The sequence below is a fragment of the Ambystoma mexicanum genome, chromosome 4p (assembly GCF_040938575.1).
Source record: "Ambystoma mexicanum isolate Mex_15411 chromosome 4p, UKY_AmexF1_1, whole genome shotgun sequence".
Lineage (NCBI taxonomy): Eukaryota > Metazoa > Chordata > Amphibia > Caudata > Ambystomatidae > Ambystoma > Ambystoma mexicanum.
In genome coordinates this window covers 1,281,707,977-1,281,731,197 of record NC_090927.1, presented here as the reverse complement: position 1 = coordinate 1,281,731,197, position 23,221 = coordinate 1,281,707,977, and the positions used below count along the sequence as shown (strand labels likewise).

Below are 23,221 nucleotides of genomic sequence, written 5' to 3'. Positions count from 1 at the left end.
AATAAACTGAGTTGGAAAAAAAAAACATTTGTACTGCAATTGTCCCATGGGAACCGGACAGGAAACCCTGTCTTTGGGCTCAAACGAAATTCAGTGAGGTTTACAGTTTACAGAGAGCTAGGGGATAGCTAAGGCTTAACAAAACAAGTGAGTTTAAAGATCTTTCCAATAGGGTAACATTTGATGGGCAGCCTTGTACCTGGTATAGAAGGAGATCTGTTGTGCACTGGCAGGGAGGAACCAGTGATATGAACAATAGTTGTTAATGTGTAGTAGAGATGTGGCTGGGATTCCTCCCCAGAACAGTTGTGCGCCCCCTATCCATGTGAAGCCCTGCCAAACTGGCTGTCTGTTTTGGACTATCTGAATGCCTTAAATACTAAGCCACAGTCTTCAAAAGTAACCGCCAAAGCCAGAATACAAACAAAGAATGAAACTACTGTTACTAAGCCAACCCCAGATACTAAAGTGTACCCTGAACCGTTGCATATTTCAGATTCAACATACTACTGTTGCTCTGTTTTGCACTCTATTATGTGAAGAAAGGACTTCTTGAAAATTATTTCTTGTACACATACCTGACAAATACCACAGTGGTGATGAGGGAAAAGGTGCAGAGAGATAACAAGGGCAGGGATACTCATAGTGCTCCTGTCTCACTGTTTCCATTGTGTGGTTGTACCAGGAGAGTGCAGTATGGAAGATCAGAGGGCAGTGTTAGAAAAAAAATAAACCATGGAGCTGTACTGCTATTAAGAACTACTTTGAATTCTAGAAACAGTATTGAGGTGCTAAAGGTGTGTTCAAACACCATTCATGCTCTATGCCAATATAACACAGATTTAGATAACAGAACTTGAACTCTAATTCACTACCTGGTGCAGCCTCCATTTGAAGGTACTGAGTTCATGAAGAACACAGAGATGCGCAGTCAGTCTCTATGGTATGACAGCATTAGTAATATAGATTGATCAGGCTTTAGATATGTTAATTTGAACATCACATTGGCAACCTTAATATTTACTGTCCCCTTATCTTCATTTCAGATCATGAATTAGTTTCCCAATTGTTCAGAGGGGGCCACTTATCCTCCTTCAGTAGCAGACTGAGAAATTGTGCAGAGGAAGAAAGAGAAGGCATGTAGATGTTTGAATATACAATGGGGGCAATACAGCCATTGCAGCTTGGGGTGCATAAGAGGCAAATGTTAGATGGCCGTGTGGGCCGGTTAGAACAAGCAACATGACTTATCTGTGGGGCACAGCTCACCCATACCAACACCAATATTGGAGAACTACAGAAAACAGGGACTCCCAGCAAGGTAATGAGAGATGCCCTGATACAGCGGATAAATTATGTGATGGATTTCGGAAGAATGCTGCATTATATAGAGATCCAAGACTATCTGAATTCTAAACTCTTAAGCATCCGAGACGATGTGCAGCATAGCGGCTGACAAAGAATCTGGGGGTACAATTTGACAATTCCTGAAGACCTGTGGTCCTGGAGAGACTTCTAGCAATACAGCGGATGGATCTGTGAACGACGAGAGTGCACCTTCACAGCAAAGCAGCCAGTCAAAGCCATCTTGGCCCCTACCAGCAAAATTGTGCCTGGCTCGTGAGCTGGTTGCAACTGGAAATGGATTACACACAAAGCAATGTGGAAAGTCCGAAAGCCTGACATTTTTGCCAGGTACCTGACATCTACCCCAGACGTAACACCTGATATAATGTGTGCTTTTGGTAATGAAGTCTCTGAACCATCCTATTTCACCAGAACCATGCGTATTACTGTGTTTTTCTTCTTATTGTAAGGTATCGTTTCAAGCGGTCTCAGATGTTTTAGTAAGAAGGGGACCATGATCATTAACATGTACATATCCTTTGCCCTCCATGAGATAAATGCAGAATTATGTGCTTTACAACAAGAACTAAATTAACTCACGAGATAAAAAAAAGTGTTTTCATAACATTGACTACTGCATAGATTTTTAATAGAGGAGCATTAAAGGCCAAAGGTTGATGGCCCTATTCCTTCAGACCAACTCCTGTAAAAACGGAGAACAAAAATGTTTATTTCAGTTGTTATGATAGTTGCACTAGAAGCGTAAACGGGGGTGGGAGGGAGTCTGTAGATGTGTACAGCAAACCATTAGGGATGGGAATAAACTATGAAACGAGGGGGCAGGACCGGGAGATTTTCCTTTGGCGATTATAAGCACAATTCTTTTTTCTGCTGCCCCACCATGACGTCATCTCTGTACCACACCAAGTGTTTATTATTTTCCTTTGAAATCTAAGTCGACTTTGGTTAGGACATCCCTCTGCCCCTATTGACCCAAGACATTGTTGGTTACTATAATCTGGACTGCCCATGTGCGCCCCAATTTTCTGAGCATGGACATTTGGATATATTTAGAGCATGGCGACAGAGGAGCAGAGTGCTGAACAGGATAGTGCCATTGTTGGGGTAAATAGTTGAGCATGAGTTATACAGTTTGTATATTATGTTTTCTTTATATTGCATTGTATGTTTTACATTTCTATCTACATGTTTTTATTCTTCCTGCAATTTGTAGCGGTTGTTAAGCTTGATGGTTTTTATTCTGGATAAAGCTGATGATGATGATGATGATGATGATGATGATGATGATGATGATGAACTTGAGCCAATGGATTGTGCCAGTCTTAATCAGTGGACTTCAAATCAATGCCGGAGGTTGTCAGGTGGGGTGGAGGTTCTATGCCCTCGCCTGAGGAGGATGCAACCAGAAGTGCTATCAGAACACGTCATTTTCACCGAGAGGAACTACACCATTTAACATCTAATGCCAATAGACATTGAGGGCAGACTAACCCCTCAGGACAATAGGAACCTTTGTGTGCTGGAAGGTCCACATAACATTTCTCGAAGGTTTCGGGGTCGAGCGTCCGACAACTAAAGTCGCAGGTCTGGAAGTCAGGCGGGTTAGTTAGTTGGGAATGGATGAATAACTAAGATGCAGTCCGTTTGTATTGCAAGCGGACATTCATTAACCTTTTGCCTAATAAAAACCTAATATTAAGACACTTCTTTTTGACATTCACAGAGCGACATGATGCAGAACTGGGGTCAGCATGGGCATGTATTGAAGTAGACTGCAGGTTCAGATGTGGGCACTAGCAGCATGTTGGCATATATTCTTGAGACAAGCCTTATTTGAGTACTAGCAGCAAGAAAATGTGGTTTACAGGGGAACACTGCTGCCATATATTGTTGAGATAGGCCTGCTGTTTTCTTTGGGGACAGCAAGCATCAATACCAGTTACTAAATGCTCCTTTGAAATGTTGGTGAACTGGCATATACTGGATTGTTTGATGTCTGCCCTGCAGAGGTGATTGTAAATTCTACATTGTTACCCACTTTTTCTGAAATTGTAGATGTGAAATGCATGATTTCAACCGGTTATTTAAAAATAATGGGTCGGTGAAATATCGGGCAAAACCGTACTGCATTAATTCAAGTAAGTTACCCGATTTAATTCAGAGAAACATTTTCTCCCCTCCATTTGACAAATTCACCATCCGCAACTGCTCTAGACTGCAGTGGTATGGTCGGAGTGGGACATGGACGTCTATGAATATGCTTAGGTAGGTCTTGCTACCTTCTTTGACCATGCATTTGGAGAACTCAATCTACCCTTACAAAAACAGGACTTTTTCTATAGTTCGCCCCACTCCACTCCCTCCACACTGGATACTCCCTTGGGTTGGGGGGGGGGCTGAGATAGTGAGGGGCACAGAGCCGCAAATACTGCCCAGAGGTGGGAGCATGCCTCATTGGTCCAAGATATGAGTGGTACACTACAACCCCTTAAAAACACACACACACACACACACACTTCGTAGCGTAACATACGCCATTCTAGCATACCTTAAAGCTTAATATCGGTGGGTAATTCATATGGTCACTTCTGTCCCCCTTCCTAAACATCAGAATTGCCACTGATCGCTTCCAGTAAGGGGGGGTAGGTCCCTGTTACTTATTAATGGACAGTGAAAAGGCGAAAAGTTTCAGATGGAATGAGAGGTATATGCGGTATAAGAACAGTATCTAAGTTCCATTGTTTACACAGTCCTCTCTATGATGTGTTTTTGTAGATGCGTAATTATCAACATTGTTCCATTGCAGAGTCGACATGATGGCATAAGATTGCGTAGTAGCATAGCTTGTGAGGAGGCATTTGTCCTACAGTGTTTTGCTCTTTAGAGACTGAAACGTTGAGCCAGTAATTAACTGATCATTGACACTGGAGCCGCTGTGCCATGTGTGAAGAGAAGTGGGTGTAGAAGGAAGTAACTTGAAATTATTCCAAATGTTTTCGATAGTGGAAGGTGAAGATAACTGCGTAGAACCGTGCTGTTTTTGAAGTGGGTGTACTTTGCCATTTGGACAACAAAGAGCAACCTAACACTGATAAATTGCATCAGCTGTGTACGGGAAAAAAACATACCAAAGTATATTACACAGCCACAGTAGTGGCTGTGTAGTTATGGTTAAGTTGCTAATCCCATGGGAAGAGCGCTTTTTGGGTGGCTTATAACTTTGCTCTCCCTGGACGAATCCTCACCAAACTTTGCAAAAATAGTATATGGTGCACTCTGAATGTTGGTGAGGTTTGGTCCGGGGCGGTGGGGGGGGGGAGTTATAGGGGAGGTCCCAAAATTTCTTTTTTCCCCATAGACCGAAAGGGGGAAAAACCTTGCGCACGCCTACAGCTCAACCCGCTGGACGGATTTTCACCAAATTTGCGGCAGGAGCAGCGGCTTGGTCCCGAAAGCGTGCTTTTGTAAATTTGGTGAAAATCCGTCCAGTAGTTTTTTTTTTAAAACAATCAAAAAGTGGGTCTCAAAAAATTAGTGATATCTATGTCTGGTCTGCGGACACACTTCCCTGTTCGCTCCGCGGGCAAGATATCGATTGGCTAATCGGTCGCGTCATGTCCGCGGACATGTGACGCATTCGCTGATTGGGTGGTGAACAGCGTGAAGTGCGTCAGATTGTTCCGATGCGCCCGCCATCTTGGTTCCGTGTTTTGGTGACCGCGGACATCGCCGCAAATACATATTAAAAAACACAACATTGCACTTGTTACCCTTATCAAATACTGTCTGGGGAGGTCAAGGTTGATGAGGATGGGATGGGATATGGCAGCAAAAAGCAAAAAACAGGTGTTTTTTTTGTCACGAAAGTCATACGGTACATTTGGAGGTGTTCCACAATATAATGTGCGTAAAGTACAGGCGAAGGACTAATGGGTCTGTGTTAAAATGTATTTAAAATAATAATGGAGTCAGACTGCCGCCCCTAGAGTCTGGCATCTGAGGCAGCCAACTGCAGTGTCTGATGGAAAGCAGGGCCCTGCACGTGTATGAGAATACGAGTTCTCATGGATGCGTTGAGCCATGTTGTTGCAAAGTGAGAATGTATTTAGATTCTGAGTGAAGGTCACCAGCTTTGATTTTTTGGTTGCGAGCTAAGGAAGCCGACGCATGGGACACAAAGTATAAGGTTCAATTGTTTTTTGACCTTGAGAGAAAGGGAATATTCCGTAAGGAATGCAATGAGAGGAGTTTTGTAATAATGAACATTTGATAAGGTTATGCATTCCAAAAGTGTGTAAGGAACATGTAAATTCAGTTCATGAAGAATCTTTGGTGCGAGCGCAGTGAGCGTTATGGTCTGACTTACGCCAAGAGAATGGAAATGGTGAATATAATGTAAGTTTGATTTTGACAACTGTATACCGGAACGAGCATTAACTTATTATCTGAAGATTAATTTTGGGTTATATTGTATTCGTTTGTTCTGTGTTTATTATTGCAATGTAACGCAAGTACTATCTTTCTGTGTGGTTGTCTTTTTTACGTGGTTATGGGGAGTGCAGGATAGAGGTGCATGTAGACTATCACTAGGTGCACCCAGGTTCAATGCTAATATTTAATTAAAATGTCATGTCATGTATGACCAAATCGAATTGTGTATCAGTTTCTATGTTGTTTTCTCTTTGTTGAGATTGTTTGATGTGTGTGCTAATCGTTAGTTTAAACTCTATGCCGAATTAAAAAGTCAATAGATACATTGTAATAAAGTTTGGGTATTGATACACATTTTCTGTTATGTTTTCCAAATAGCTACATCCTGCCTTTCTGCGATTGTCATAGATTCCAGATGCCAACTGACGGCTTCTTTAATCGGCAGCTGCACATAGTTGTGAACGCTTGGATCACAGTGACTGTTTTTTGGGACGATCGCTCAGGGCAAATGTGCCCGTACGCTGTACTAGCGATTAGGAGTAACATAACATCCTTTATGGTGGTCTAGGCCCAAGTTGATGCAGAAGCCCTGGAATTCACTGTGCGACCCAAGCGGTTCCTTTATCGAAAACAAGCACTTTGTGTACGGAAAAAGAACAACATGTGCCTCACGATTAACATTTTGGATCACGAGCGAAGAATCAAATTTGCAATTTGATTGAATATGGGAATAGTCCGATGTTCTCGGAGCATTTATTGTGAAATAAAAGTACTTTATAAATTGTACAGTGTTATTGTTTTCTTTTAAAGAACGGTTTAATATTCCGAATTGTGACGTGCTGTGTTGTTAGTCGATGTGTGTTGATTTTCGGGTTCTGCGTCACGTCACGTAGGTGATTATGGGCGCGTTTGGCTACGCTGAAGAGGAACGTCACCGAGAAAAGTGTAGAATATCACTAGGGTTGGTGATGTGAGGGTCAGGGGCGGGGCATATGATTTATTGATGTCAGGGCAGTTTACCTTAGGCAGATGCAGCAATGCACAAGACGGACGCGCCCTGCTGCCAGATTTCTTATGTTTTTAAAAGAGGAAATGTGAGGTAAGGTGAATAGGAAATATTTGCGATAGATCAACGTATGTATAAAAATACATGGCCGAACCCTGGGGACAATAATATTTTCTGAGCATTGCACTTGTGAAACTTATGAAATAATGTTTGGGGAGGTGAGGGGTGATGATGATGGGTGGGATATTTCTGACGTGATTTCGAATGAGTTTACAAAGTTTGGTGGGATTTTGTGCAGAGTTTATATGACGATTGTATGTGCATTCATTTGACAGTTTGGCCATCTTGGAAAAGGATGTTCCTTCCTAAATGAGGAAAAATCCTCTTTTTTAGTACCACAGGTTACCGCTTTGGGAACCTAGGCTGCTAATGGCTTTCATCCCCCATTCAGGGGCTGGAATAAGAGGTAATAGTCCAGAGACCTTGTTATCCACCCTTGCTTCGCTTGGGCTGATTGTTAAAAAGCAGGTTCCAGGCTCTTTAAGATTTCTTCAGGTAAGTTTATTTCCAAGTTCTTAGTTACATATCCACATGAAGACATGAAGGACATAAGTTGTGACAACACCGGGTCCCATCACCCAGGGCCAGCCAGCTGTAACCGCCTCTACACAGAACACTCACTCAGAATATTCCATCATCCACACATAAACATTCCACATGACATCTCAAGCTACCTCACCTCAGACAGGCACAATACAACACACCTCCCTCCTTTACTAAACCATACATGCACAGAACAAGTCACATACCAGAACAACACAACTACCACCTTCCAAGATATACGCGCACGTAACACTCAACTGGCAGACAGACACTTCCACGGCCAAACCCAACCATCAAAACATCACACCCTGACAAACTACATTCCATGTACCAATAACAAAAATTCTGTAATCCATCTGCCTGTTCCTGCCACAAACAAGCAACTGGGCTCTCACCCCAGGACCTGGCCAACCCTGAAACTGGGCTACTTCACCTACATTCCTGAACAACCACAAGACTGCTACACCTCCTACCACCTGCCCCCGCCTACAACAAAGCGGGTGTCCAGGCTGCCACCCTGGAACCCCAGCAGGCCTCCAGACTGCCACTCTAGAGAACTGAGACCTCAAAGCCTCCAAAAAGACAATCACAACCTCACTCCAACAGGGATTCACAAAGTAGAAACATACAACATCACTGAGATCACAAACACCCATGGTCTTAATACCATACTCATTACACCAGACCATGATGTACAAGCCTTCCAAACACATTGGGAGCGGTGGCCACGCACTCCCAATGCCAACATCAATGACTGGTAAAAACTAAACGGTCTTATAGCAAGGAAAACATCCTAACCCAAAACAAGCTGTTGAACTCATGGATACAACGAAATCCACAATAAATACCACAAGTAACATAGAAAACAATTTACTCATCATCTCAGGATTTACCACACTCAATACTGACGGGTCATTACCAGGCGTCCCCAGCTATCCCTTTACCACCAGCTACCTACTGCCAAATGTGATGAGGATAAAAAAAAACCTAGAGGAGGCACTATCTCCCTCACAGAACAACCTCATCGCTGTTCAACCTTTACCAGAATCAGGTAACCCCTATAACTAGGCCAATCCCCTCACATGAAATTAGAAAATCCTAACATCCTTAATTGAAAGAGTCGAGGCGCTACCTCACTCTAGAACAATCGCATGGGTGTTCAACTTTTACCACGACAGGTAACTACCCAAACTGAACCAAAACAATGTAAGGAAAACTATATGCCCCACTGACATTACCCAAACAATTCAAACCATGCATTTCACACTGCAACACTTCCATGCTGAATGTGAGTTCACCCAATACCCAACACTCACTGACTCTCTCCAACCTATCTGAGTCAGATTCATCATAACATGCATTCAAAAATCATAGAATGCTGCAACCATATGCTGTAAACAATACATAAACCACGTTGAAAACATTTGCGTTGTGCACATTTGAATACAAAACCATGTTGCTCACAGTAAGTAAAATCCCCAAAACTAACACTTTTATGAACTAAAACGTCCATAGCCATTTGTGGGCTCTTAAGCGAACCTATGAGCCCATAGCCATTTACACAGGCTCTACTGACATGTGCAATATAGCTGAAAATCCTCAAAATGATTAAAGCTATCACACTCATACACATACCACCCATCTTACACTAACAGCAACAATTTATGCACATTAGTGTCCATGTGCCATGGTGCTTGGCACTCGAAACCTGCAATTCCTCAAAAGAATTATGCCAAATACCCTTCAATACAACATATTACCACACTAGATTGTCACTGTTTCACTTACCCATTTACATAACAGAACAGCTCAGTTTAAGATGCATGTATATCTTCTATAAACACAAACTCATTTGCATGCTCTCAGTGCCCCCATTCTACAGATTCACATCGCACCAAGGCACTCACCATCCTGAACATGCAAAATACTCAGTCAGTTTTAAATAGGTATATTAAAGTTCCAAACTACCCAACATTATGGCTGTTACTCTCTGCACAAGCCTATACCCCACCATACTGTCATGACCTAAAAATGTCACCTTATTTGTTGGCCACCACCTGTCACCTCACTAACTGAGACGGAGTGGCATGCCAGCATCACAATCCGCCGAAAATGTCTCTTTTGCCAAGCAGAGACCACAGCATTTGGCACCTAAACAAACCATGGATCCGATTCGTATCATAGGGTTCCCATGTTCTATGCATTGTTCATTCCTGCCTTAATATAGCTGCACACATATTTTGCTTCCTTCCTTCTAAGACACGTGTCTTGCCAAACGTCAGACTCCTTAAAGTACTTTCCCTTTTACATCCTCAGGGCAAACAGCACTTATAATACGAAGCTCTAACCATAACACATTCCAAAGAACATTCTACGCTTCACCATCTCCCCCTGCTGCATGTGTGACATCATCAGTCACTACTGCTCAGCAGGGCTATGCAGAGCTTCATAGGCCAACAGTCGTTCACTTCCCAGGAGACCTCACCACGAAAGGCTCATAAATCACCAGAGTTTCAGGCAGCCAAAAATATGATGTGCACGATAAGCACAGTACGGTGCTGCCAGGCTCCCATAACTTCAAAGCCTGCAATTATCTCGTGAGGAGGACAGCGTTTAAAACAGCAGCTCCCCATTGCTATGAGTGCCCAAGACAAGGGAGTGACGTGTAGTTAGGCAAACAGTCCTTGTTCATGTCAAATTCACCTCCATTTCCCAAACACAGAGCAGCGTCCCTTTTTTTCTATTGCCATTCTAACTTTAAAAAAAAAACATAGAGTAGCATCACATTCCTCCCAGTGGGCTAGCTCTTCATTAAATCTCACGGAGGACCAGGGTACAGCGTTTGCTTTCAACATCAATTTCCCAGTATTGCCAGTATTATCTTTCACCTGCTGGTCCAGTGCCATCTCCAGCCCCCAGGGCAGAGCTCTGCCTCCTACTTAGGAGCTGCCCATCCAAAAAGGGGCCTCTTTCTTGGACTTCCCCTGAACCCTGGGACGCAGTCCTCCTTCCTGCTCCTGGAGCTGATCCCTCTGCAATGGGGCCCAATTCCTGTTCCTGCCCTTCGCTCTGGGGAGCCATGTCAGGGCTTCTCCTTGAAGACTCCCTAGGGCCCAGCTTGCCCACTACTTATGTGCGCCGGTCCCACCAAAGATGGGGCTTTAATCCTCCGGCTCCCCCTGCACCCTGGGTGATGGGTCTTACAGTTTTTGGGGGCGCTGTTGTCCTTCTCCAGAAGCTTGACCTTCCTGCATCCCCCGCAGCAGGGTCCTCAGTCCATCAGCTTGTGGCACGTAGGTTACCAAAGACCGATTCGTCGCCATTGTTGAAAAGCAGGTTCCAGGCTCTTTAAGATTTCTTCAGGTAAGTTTATTTCCAAGTTCTTAGTTACATATCCACATGAAGACATAAAGGACATAAGATGTGACAACACCGGCTCCCATCACCCAGGGCCAGCCAGCTGTAACCGCCTCTACCGGGAACACTCACTCGGAATATTCCATCATCCACACATAAACATTCCACATGACATCTCAAGCTACCTCACCTCAGACAGGCACAATACAGCACTGATAACTTGGGCTGCTGGGCCGGTATCCACTGTTCCAGTCCGTGGAACGGAGGATGAACGCCCCAATATTCCCATTAGCATAACACAACATGTAAACTGAAATGTTGGAAAATCTTATTGAGTCTATGTACTTTACTGAGAAGTATAAAGTAGATGGAGACTATGCGGTTTTTATTTTAGTTCTATTTTTTAACTGTGAAAGGTGGTTTCTAAAGGAACATTTATTTTGTTTTTGGATGGATTTTTTTTGACAGGAGAGCTTAGAACGAAAGGTGGGGAGGGCATTTGTGATGTCATCTTTGATGTCCTGTGTGTTAGTCTTAGCAGTGCACGGTGGTGGCGCGAGTTATGGTTGCTTAGTTGACCATACTGTCACAGCTATTCGTTTTGCCCACAGTGCGATGTCTGACTTCAACATGGCGGTTTGCGCTAACATGCCTGACTCTAACATGGCGGGCCCCGCGGTCCGCTACAGTGTGTGTAGCGGTCTAGTCGTTGCGCCCCATCATGCTTTGCGATGTTTCCAGGATGGAACGCCGACGGCTTATCAACCTGCACATCCCGGACAAGGACGCGTTGCTACTCTCCAAGGAGCTGGCGAACGCTACGTGAGTTCGTGTTAGGGAATCTCTTACTTCCTCTCTTCAGACTTGCCTTAGTTCTTATCTAACAATTGTGACTTTGCTCCTTTTGATCCTTACAGAACTTTGTTGTTGAATTGTGTTTGTTGTTTTAGGACGTCTCGGTGCTTTTCCGTCCCGTGGGTTCTCTGAGCCTTTCTAAGCAACTCACCTTTGAAGAATTTGTTTCCTGCAACCGTCTCCGACCGGTTTGGTTTCCTATTGGTAGGCATTTGCTTAGTTTGGAGCTCTGAGTGGGGTTTTGGTTTCGTTACCTGTGGAATCTTAGTTTAGTGTTTATTTATACACAGATCCATCACCCTTTGCCTTCTATCCTTCTGGACATCCGTTATCTCGACGTATGGAGAGGGTTTCTGGTCATTCTCGGTAAGATAGCCTTCAGTTCCTCTCCTTGATTATATGTCGTTCCTAGTTTCCACTTCATTAGATTGTTTACCATTATTGTGCCTTGTTCCTCTTTGTCTAGTATGCCCAGTCCCTTAGTTCTTCCCTGGTCTTCTACTACTCTCATCTCAAGACCGTTTTACCAACTGATCCTTTGGTAAGATTCTTGCTTCAGGGGTTGCTCATCTTATTTCTAGGCAACTTCAAGACTAATCACTCTGTCTCTCTATCTTTCATCAGCCGGCCGGGCATTACTGCTGTGGCCCCGTTCCTCGAAAGACACAACCAGTCATCTCCAAAACTCCCGGGATAGCGTAATCCACATACACGGGACTTCTCAAGGAGTCTACGTACCCTAGCAGCTCAACAGGGTTTTATTCCCTAAGAGGGTTTCCCTGGGAACCTTCCTCTGCCCTGGCCTTTGTGCCGGTTCACTGGGAGTTTCTCGGGGGGAATTCTAATTGTCATCTGAATATCGAAGGAGACATCCATCTCCACCTGGATATTCGTTGTCTTCTAATCCTCATCAATCCTTGCTCCATTCCCCAGGTGAGACCTTTTTGTTTCTATGTAATCCTCACACGGGGTCTCTCTGATTGTGATACAGTGAAGTTTTGTTTAAAGTCATAACTGTAACAATAACTGGCGAATTTCAGGGATTTTTAGGTTTTACTTGGAACCATAACGTCCTTTTAACAAAGTTTTTTTTTACTGAATTTCATCGGTTTTTAGTAGTGCAACTTAACCATAACGTCCCTTTAACAAAGTTTTTTCAGTGAATATATAAAAAATAGTATTGAGTTCCATAGGAAACCCGAGAAATTAATTGCTAATAACTTCTGACTCGTATGATGATTTTCCAGAATATTTGCAAACAAATAAGGAACAGGTTGGGCGCAAAGTTTTGACTTCATATCCTTGACTGGTTTGGGGTCAATCCATCCAGTAGTTTTAAAATATTCAGCAGAGAACGGGGTGCCCCGTGAGCCTTAGAACCTTTAAGTAGGTACTGATGCTTTGCAGCAGAGACGCAGAGAGAGGCTAATAAAATTGTCTAAACCAAGGGATTGGCAAGGCCCCCCCCCTGCCTCCAACTGGAAATTAAGGGAACAATTTGTCAAAAAATGAAAGTTAGTAACAATGGTGTGTATAGTGTAAAGTGGCCACAGAAGTGACCACGGCCAAAGGCCTTGGCCACCTAATGGGTCCAAAACACACACTTTGGGGGAACATGTACAGTGGCCACGGAAGAAGGCCGCGGCCAGATAGTGTTTTAAAATATGTAGTAGCCCAAAAGACATATATAGTGCCATGGCCAAAGGCCGTGGCCCCCTAGCGGGTGTAAAAGAAAAATATTAGGGGAACATGTACAGTGGACATGGCCGAAGGCCAGGGCTAGTGGCCCTTAATAACTAAACCCTTGAAATTCCCTGTAAAACTTTAGTTAAGGTGCAGTTAAATTGACCAAATTTACCACAACAAAACCCTTGAAATTCAGAGAATTAGATATGTTCAGGTAATATCTACAGAGAGCAACACACAATTAAATGGTGAGGGTTCCCGAATGAACAAGTTCACTGAGAAATGTTGGTATGTTGGACTTTCCAACTACTCACAATTTAAAATTCCTGCATTAGTTGCTTTAGCTTGATACGTTTGCCATTAGTTGTCAAATAGTATATGAAATTTCACTCAATGCTAGTTCCAGATCTACTTGAATGACCCCTCTGTTTGGATACAGGGGGCTGCAGCAAACCAGCTCTTGCCCTAGGTCCCTAAACTATTGATGATGATGCAGTTAGAATGATTAAACACATTTCATCTTAAAATACACTTGCTCAGATATTGAGATAGACGGTAGGGACGATCTGCCCTTCTAAAATATTTGCACCATTAATCGCTCACCCATCGGACTAGTGCTGCTTTTTCTTTGCTCAGTCTCCACAGACGTTTCAGCTTTCTCCTTTTTATATATGAATGGTATAACACGCTCTGTAATTAAAAATAAAGATTTCATTTGACTATTGTGCCATAGTGTAATCCATATTATGTGTCAGAACCCCTTTCTTTGGAGTTATTGGGCATCATTATAAGTTTGCCGGTCAGGAATTAATGTGCCGGGAAACGGAATTACTGGAACCGGCACAGTACAAGTTTGCCAGTGGGGCAAATCCCGGCAACCCCCACATGGAGTCTGGCATACCTACCGTTGCTGGCACTTGTAATCTGCCAGTAAAACCGGCAGACCAAGTGTCGGTAACGGTATTACTGTTTGCTGGTATCCCGCAGTATTTACCAGCGGGATACCGGCAGAAACGCAATGAGGCCTTCATAGCCAAAGAACATCATCATAGGTCGTGCAGACATATACAGTCAGTTTTCTACCAATTGGTGAGTCTTCCAATTTATGTTTCCAGTTGTCTGTATAGGTATATACCAACATTTTGACTGTCCAATAGTTTCACTGGTTATGATTTGGGTATTTTCCTTTTGCGCCAACTAGATTGATTTATAAACTTTTCAAATTGCTTTCTCTATCATCTTATTTTCAAAATACAAATAAAGATTCGTCCAGACTTGGTACTATTCCAAAATTCACCAATATTTTATTTCACGCTTTCATTGTGCTTCTTACATCAGTATAGAACTTTCTTTCCTCTCCCTACACATGTTTCACCCCTTTTTTACAGAGGCTCATCAGGAGAGAATTCTGCATTAGTGACAAACAAAAGAAATGTTATCATAATTCAAAATAAAACTCTTTCATAAATTCATTGTGTTACCATTCGTAACAATAGTTCTTCTGCTTCTGCATCCCTCGTAAGATGTTGATCTTGCATAGTTGTTCTTTACTTTATGGACTGTTCTTAGTTGTTTGTAGAATATTTAGGTCAATGATTAAATAATGTTCCTTTTAATTCATACAATATATCAATTAATATTGAGATTCAGCCTTGGTAGTGTAAAAAACCTACATTGGTCATGCAGAGATATACAGTCAGTTTTCTACCAAGAACAACATCAGTTTAGGAAATAATTTGGTAACACTGATAACCAATATTAAGGAGACTGTTGTAATAATATTCACTTTAGTGAAAGGTATAAGAAGAAGAAAAAAAAAAGAAGTGAGATTTATCTTAAATACCTTAAATACCATCAGCACTCAAGATGGCCATGTGCTTCAATGATGATGCTCAGAAAGTGGCACTATTGCGGCGTTACTACATCGGTATTCTCATGTTTCACAGACTCTCACCCTCCTCGCACATTGTGCATCTTCCGCTGAACTCCCCCTCTCCCTAACACATTCACGTTTTTTGCAAAAAAATGTTTAAATTGACAAACTTACCATTGCAGTCCTCCACCTCCTCTTTGGTCGCATCTCCACAGTTGCTCACTTGCTGCCCTGGGAAAATAAAAAAAGACCTTTCTAAAGATCACTTTGCTCTTTTCATGGGGGCCATTTTGTTGTTTTTCAGTTTTTTTTTTTAACATGTTCGCCCCCGCACACTGTCGATTTCATTTTTAAGTGAGTACATCGCAGAATGTTGAGCACTTAAAACCGAACTGCATCTCAGGAACTTGGCCAAACAAATGAGCCCTATTCGTCCTGTTGACAGTACTCACTGTATGAATTCCATCTGTCTTTGCCACAGATTCAGCAACTCCATTCGATAATTTGTTTCCCACTCCTCCCTCCTTTAGCTGCTCATCTTCATGACTCCCCGGCATACCAAAAACAACAATTGCAAACAAGGCGGTGGGAGCAGGGTGGTGAGGGGCATGCACAAGTACTGGGACGAAGAAGAGTAGGATTACCAGTAAATAATCATGGCATTGCCCCACTTTCCTCTTCCTTGTCCAGTCCTTGCTCTGGTGGTGCAGGTGAGACTTCAGCCTGGATAAAATCGAGCCCATGGGATCACAAATACTGTGGCTGCCATGAAACCCAGGACCCTCAGGCATGTCCTGGCAGAGATGTTGTCGAGCTGATACAGACGGGAGACAGCTGACTTGAGACAGGCGGCATTGTCACCTGCCAATTAAACGGAACCCTTGTCTGTCTGAAACACCACACCTATAAACTTGACCTCTGTGCCAGAACCAGATGGGTCTTTCTGAGCTTCAACAATAGCCCATGGACCTGGAGAAGGTCACAGATCTGGGCGATAGTGGCCTCTCTCTGGGGCGGAGAAGAACCCTGGATCAGCCAATCATCCGAGTATGGATAGAGCCTTCTCCCTGCTTTCTGCAACAGACCAAGGGGGCCATGGCCTTGGTGAAAATAAGAGGAGACGATTGCAGCAGACCGAAGCAAAGGTCCACAAACTACAGATGATCCTGAACTACAGCAAAACACAGGAAACAATGCTCTGCTGGATGGATTGGAATGTCAAGACAGGCGCCCATTGTGTCCAGGGACACCAGTCAGTCCCCTTTGAGGGGGATTATTCTATATAATGCCTCCATATTTTCCCCAAAGGTACTGATATCCTTAAGGTTGATCACCAGCCTGAAACCTCCAAAGGGTTTGAGCGCCAGAAACACGAGAGCAAAAAGCACCCACTTAACCTTTGTTAGAGCAGAACAACCTGAATGGCACCCTTTAGATGAAGATTCTTCAGTTCTTTCTGCAGAACCAAGCATTTGACTATGCCTTGAGGAACTGAGTCAACAAAGTGCCATTCTCCCTGGAAGAATCATTGTTAATTATAGATTCATGATCGTGATCGGATAGCCATCCTGGATGAGTGGAAGAAACCAGGAATCTGTCACAATCACTTCCCACTGATGAAGCAATTGAGACAACTTTGCGCCCACCAGGGGGGAGCTGCTCCAGTCAGTACTGCAGTGGTTTCACTGGGTCAGAGCTCATGTTGGGATCAGAAGGTCTTCTGGGCCCTTCCTTGAAGATGGGGCAGCCCTGTCCAGCTGAGGCACGGTAGCAAGGTCTGATGCTGTGTTCAGGAAGAGACCTCAGGGGATGAGACTATGTCTTGCATTGAAGGGCCCTCGCGCTTGTCCTGTTTGTGGACTTTGACTACGTTGTCCTCCAGGTCATCTCCAAAAAGCTTGGCCGCCAAGTAGGGAACATTTAATGGCACCGACCTCTGAGCGCTCTCCGTCTTCCGGTCAAGGACGTGAACCTGTCTCCTGGTTGAAGTGGAGGATCACATCAGGATAGCGGCTGCTTGCATCCCATTGAATGCGAGATACGAAAATAAATCTGCCTGCATGTGCATTGATTCAATCAACCTCTAGCAGTTCACTCCGGGCCTCCATTAAATCATAGAAGTGCTGGAAATCTTCTAGGAGGAACTTTGCCTAAGAGGTATAGCTGTACGATCTCACGGCCAGATGTGCAACAGTGACATTGTTTTTGAGGGCTGCATCTACTTTGCAATCGATCAGGGCCCTTAGAGGTGCATCCTCAGGGGCCATGGAGGGCCAGGCTGTAAGGAAGGAGAGCAAGGAGTCAACTGGAAACTGTCAGATTTTCATTACGTTCCAGGGGATACAGGTTATTCATAAAGCGAGGAACAGTATTTTCTCTGGATAACCCCATTCCATCAGAATCTTTCTTTTAATGGTTGCGATGATAGAAAATCTTTCTTGATCTTCTCCTCAAATTACTGAATTGTAGGATCGTCTGCCACTTCTGAGTCAGGTTACTTAAACTTCATGCAGGCTGAAACGTGGTCAAGGACTTATCTACTGCTTGCAGTTCAGAAAATGTTCCATAGGCTTGGATTGTGCCTCAGAGTCAGATGAGAAGGGTTATGAACTAGGGTCCCTTTTCCTTCTTTTGAACTGCCTCCTGGCTGCTCTCTCCACCGTAAGGGTCTCTTTGATGAAGGATTCGAGCAGAGCTGCTTTCTTTTCCCCCCTTTGCATTTTCCTGCCATGCAGGGACTTGGAGCAGGATGAGGAAAGCACACTGTGCTCCGACTTTTCCTTAGCCATGCCAATTGCAAGATAGCTCAGCGGGTTGAGCGCTCGCTGCTGCGATTTGAGCGTGATCTGCAGGTCGCAGGTTCGAATCCCGGCAAGGCCAACTCAGCCTTTCATCCTTCCGAGGTCGATAAATGAGTACCAATTTCGGTTGGGTGATATTGTATGTACATATGTGCTCTGTAAAGTGCTTTCGATTAAGGCGCTATATAAATAACACATCATTATTATCATTATCATTATCGACCTTCCTAGCAACCCTCTAGCGATGACCATCCTATTTAAAGGCCACAGAGCGCAGTAATGTGGTTTGGTGAGAAACCAATTGGAACTCCAGTGAACATTTCCCCTCCCCATCATCCTTACCCCGTCAACAGTGGGTTGGGGGAATGTCGAGAACCAAGTGGCACCATCGCTATCTCCCAGAGGGATGTTTTATTCCCACTCCATTAACATCCACCTGTGAGGAAAATTGGTAGTCTACTTTGGCATTTGGCATTTGGCTGTTGGTGCGGCAATCCTTTATTCGCTCCCAGCTCACCTTGCTTGTCTCACGTGTGAACCCATCGCCGCCCCGCCGGTTGGCACCTCCGACCATCGTCCAACCACTCTGACTTACCAGGGAGTTTCATACTGAGCCGGATTTCTGAACTCTACTTTCCCACCTCACCACCAAACCCTCACAACCTCCCAAAAAACTCCAGCCCTGGCCCTTAGTCCTTCTTATGAACCTACATCACACAGAAACAAAGGAACTCATGAATGTGAGCAGTCCCCTTATAGGAGGTATGGGTAGGAAACAATTAGAAATGCAGTTTTGAATCTCTCTGGGGCAGAAAAATGACCTTTATAGAGTAAGGACTGGGAAGAGGAAGATGGACAAGGGGGTAATAATTTCAGCAGCAGGCTTTGCTAACTTGTAACAGTGCTGCTGCTGTTGTAATTGCCCTTGCTTTGCTGGCCGTTTCCTCTCTGAATTAGAACATGATCTCATGTTGTCTGTGCTTTCTGACCAGTTAGAGACCACTATTTCAACATTCTACTGGTCTTGCACTGATAACAGCTCAGTTGAGAAACTGCTTCCCTCTACATCTTTGGGTGTTAGAGGGCATCCCACTGTCAACTGTGTATAAGTGGCAGTTACAAGGCACCTGGGGCAGATGAGGAAGAAGAAGCCTGGAGATTTTAGGAACATGTTTGGTGTTTTACACCTTAAGTGCTCCCAGGAAAATGTATGTATTAATCGAAACATTATATCCTTGTTGGCCCGAATGCTCTAATTGCAATAGAGTCCCTAATGTGTGCGCTCTGCCCAAGACAACGGCTTGAAAACCTAAGGGAAATGTAATTTCTTCACTCAGGACATCTCACTGTTTGTTCATGCAATTAACCACTTTTAGAGCCCAGAATTACAGTCTCTACTAGATGGAGTACTAATTAATTTTTTGTAGTTGATTAAATACCATGTTGACACTCCGCATATTGGAAAGAATCTTGCGGGAGAAAAAGGAAACTTTAGGGTGAGAAAGGGAGAAGCATGCTTCAAAGGCTGTACTATGACGGGGTAATAGCAGAAAATCGAAAGAGCGATAATATACTATTTGACAAAGCATAATAAGCCATTCAGTATCAAGACCTCACTAAGGGTCTGATCATAATATGTGCAAGCCAGGAGGCATGGTTAGTTACCACCGATAGGATCATTTCCACACGTACCACTTCCTTCAGTTGACTCCTGATCGATTAAACAAGCGCCTGGATCTTCTTTCTTCCCTAAAATAAACTTATGTCCAAGAAACCTAGAGCCTAAAAAAGAAAGGGAAATTTGGTCGACAATTGTAATTAGCCTCAGGCATCTGTAAATATTCTAGCTTGTTATCTTTCTCTCTTTTACTGAATACACTTTTTTGAATATAGAGCATTAAAAACAACAATGAACAAAAAAGAATACAAATTTAAACATAAATATTTGTTTTCACAAGTAGATTTGGGTTGACCTGCGGCATCAGACATGTGTTTCTGCTGTCATCACTCCATTTCATGTCCTGATAAAGCCCATAGGGGAATATGTGCTTGCAGAAGGGCGCTCTTATTGTAGCAAACTTAAAAAAAAAAAGTTCTCAACTTCAGGCTATGATTAGGCAAAAGGTTTATTCAAGATTGCTAAAAGACAAATGGATAGCATCCTAGATATTTGCCCATTCCCAAGCAATTAACCCACCAACCCTTCCAAACCTGCTCTTTTTATAGTCTGAGATGCTTGACACAAAACATTTGAGAGATGCTAAATTGGTCTTCCGGCACGCTATTCCCACCACCCGTTTGAACAAAAGTTCCCACTGTTAATAGGGGACAAGTCCATCCACAATATCTATGTCTATTACAGGTCACGTGGTGTGGCGCCAGGTAAAGATTGTAGCTCACATGTACTTCCGGTCACATCCTTCTTGGGTGAGCGGCGTAGGGTCTCCACTACCATGACGCTTTCCAGCAGTAATGTGAAGTCCCTTGCCCGGGTGGGTTCAGACCGGCACGAACCACTGGCTCAAGTTCAGAGACCTTGCCCCAGTCATCCGGATTATAGTGTCCCACAATACCTGCCAATAGGGGCAGAGAGGCGCCCCAACCAAAGTCTAAGAATTAAACGGAAATAAAAAGCTTTAAGGTTATGGATACAGAGATGTCGTCCTGATGGGGCAGCAACATTTTATTTTAACTTATAACCTGAAAATGATAACCCCCAGTCCACCCCTTCATTTAATTGTATTCCCGATCCCAAATGATTGATACTTTATTTATTTTTCAATGAAAGGGGCTGTGCATTTTCACAGACCATCCCCTTTTGCGCTTCTAGGGCTACTATAATAACAATTGGAATGCAAATGTTCTTCTTTTTCCACTTTTACAGGAGTTGAGGCTTTGTAGGAATAGGGCCATCAAATTTCAGCCTTCAATGCTCCTGTATTTTGCAATCTAAGTGCTAGTCGATTTCATTAAATATGGCTTCTAGACTTTGATAGGTTCATTCAGTTCTTCAAGTAAAGCATATGATTTGTGTTCCACAAACTTTTTTTATTAACGGTCATGTCAATACGAACATATTACAAGAGTGCGCAGTTACAGTGAACAGTATAACCAATAGCAACAATCATTTAGTGGTATACGCATCATGGCGTCGAGGCATTAGAAGAGTCATTATCAGAACCCAAAGCACATAAATAGTTTCTGTATGGAGCCCAGATATCCTTGGGGCGATTTGTTACTGGCACGGACAGTACATATTGTTAGTCACATTTGTTTCCAAATATTAGGTCGTCAGTTCGAGGTTCATGTGTAGACTTCCAGCTTTTCAATATACATCTTTTAGCAACTGCACATGACACATTAAAAAGCCTTCTAGTAGTTTTGGCTACTTTACCAATGTCTCCAAACAAATATTTCAGGGGTGTGAGAGAGGATGGGATTTGAGTTATTTCTTCAATGATTTCAGCAACATTACTCCAAAACACAGCGATAAAGGGACAAGCCCAATACATATGAAAAGCATCGGCTTGCGTGCCACCACATTTCAAACATTCCCCAGAGCAGTGTTCTGTGAATTTGGCCATTTTTACGGGTGAGTAATGTAAGTGATTAAGGATTTTGAACAGGATTAGGCGTAGACCAGCATTCAAAGACACTGTTTTCGTCAGCTGGCAGTACTTGTGCCATTGTTCGTCTCCTATTGACATTCCCACATTTAACTCCTATGTTGACACTCCGCATATTGGTGATGGTGTTCTGGGATTTGGTATGTGACTGTATTAGGCCATAAAATGTGGATATGCCTACATTCGTGCCTCCTTCCGATGTTACAGCTCGTATACACTTGTGTGTGATAGGTTCCCCTGGGAACCCCGGCCATCATCCTCCAAAAGCAGCCCTCATGCGGTGATATTGTAGTAGTTTCAGATGTGTGCATGGCAGCGTCATCTTGATCATACCAATATTTCGTAAAATGGGCCTGTGCCATTAAATAGTAAAGCTCGAAATCAGGTGCAGCAATACCACCATACACATAAGGTTCCACCGGCTTCTCCCATTTCATCCTTGCGACTCCCACTCCCCAAACAAATGTGGTAACCAAGGACTGGAGTCTGGTGAAGAATACCCTGCATGGCCATAGGGGAACATTGCCAAAATAATCTAAAAGTTTGGGAAGGAGTATCATCTTCAGGAGAGCTATCCGCCCGTAGAGAGAAATGGGGAGTTTGGCCCACAATGGTAGCTTCGCTACCAGCAACTGTAGGTAAGTCTCATAGTTATCGGCATATAGATTTTGTTTATCCCTTGAAACTATGATGCCCAAATAGCGAACCCGGACCGGTGCCCATTTGAATCCACTAATATTCGGTGGGCATTCGGTGGTAGGTGTAAGAGGAAATAGTTCTGATGTAGAATTATTCATTTTATATCCTCAATATCGCACAAATTCATGTATGTCTTTCAAAATGGGCTGCAGATTTAGTTCAGGCTCTCGCACATAAAGGAGGGTGTTGTCTGTGTAAAGTGATATTATTTGCAGAGGCCCTGTCATCCTGATCCCCCTGTGTCCATGTGTTTTGCGTACAAAAGCGGGCATTGGTTCTATTGTTAGGACAAAAAGGATGGGGGAGAACGGACAGCCTTGTCTAGTGCCCCTCCCAAGGAGGAACAGTGCAGATATGGTATGGTTAGTGAGGACCCTTGCTCCAAGGCTGGTATACAGGGCTGAGCACACCGTATGAAGTATGAACCCATCCCGAAACAGTCAAGTACCAAGAATAGATATTTCCAGGACACAGAATCCAATGTCTTTTCGGCATCTAAGGCAGCTGCCGCGGCCTTTGCCTTTGGGCATACCTGTGCCATCACCCCGAACAGACGGCGAAGATTGAGAGCAATAGACCTCAAGGGTAATGAAGCCATATTGATCTGGGTGCTCCAACTTGGGCATCTAGGGAAGCAGTCTGGTCGCAAGGATTTTGGCAAATAGCTTCACGTCTGTGTTAATCAAAGAAAGGGGTCTATAAGTGGCCATGTCTTGTGGGGAACAATGTGGTTTTAGTAATACAGTTATGATGTCTTCCCTCATTGAGTCCGTCAGTATGCCCTGTTCCATCGCCTCCTCCCACACCTGTAGCAGGAAAGGGGTCAGTTCTCTGTGGCATTCTTTATATAATTCAATTCCCAGACCATTGGTTACCGGGGCTTTACCTGATGCCAGCGCCTTAATGGCTTCTACTA

General features: G+C 43.6%; 1 protein-coding gene across 1 annotated transcript in view; it reads right to left on the bottom strand.

The window, feature by feature from the left end:
• LOC138453804 (zinc finger protein 11-like) overlaps positions 1-23,221 on the bottom strand; it is a 2,054,811-nt gene that overhangs the window by 1,125,257 nt on the left and 906,333 nt on the right. The window contains exons 8-10 of the mRNA XM_069606980.1: positions 19,673-19,762; positions 15,354-15,410; positions 13,910-13,996 (exon numbers count right to left, since the gene is read on the bottom strand). Of these exons, the coding sequence (XP_069463081.1) occupies positions 13,910-13,996; positions 15,354-15,410; positions 19,673-19,762 (234 nt within the window). The remainder of the gene's footprint in view (positions 1-13,909; positions 13,997-15,353; positions 15,411-19,672; positions 19,763-23,221) is intronic.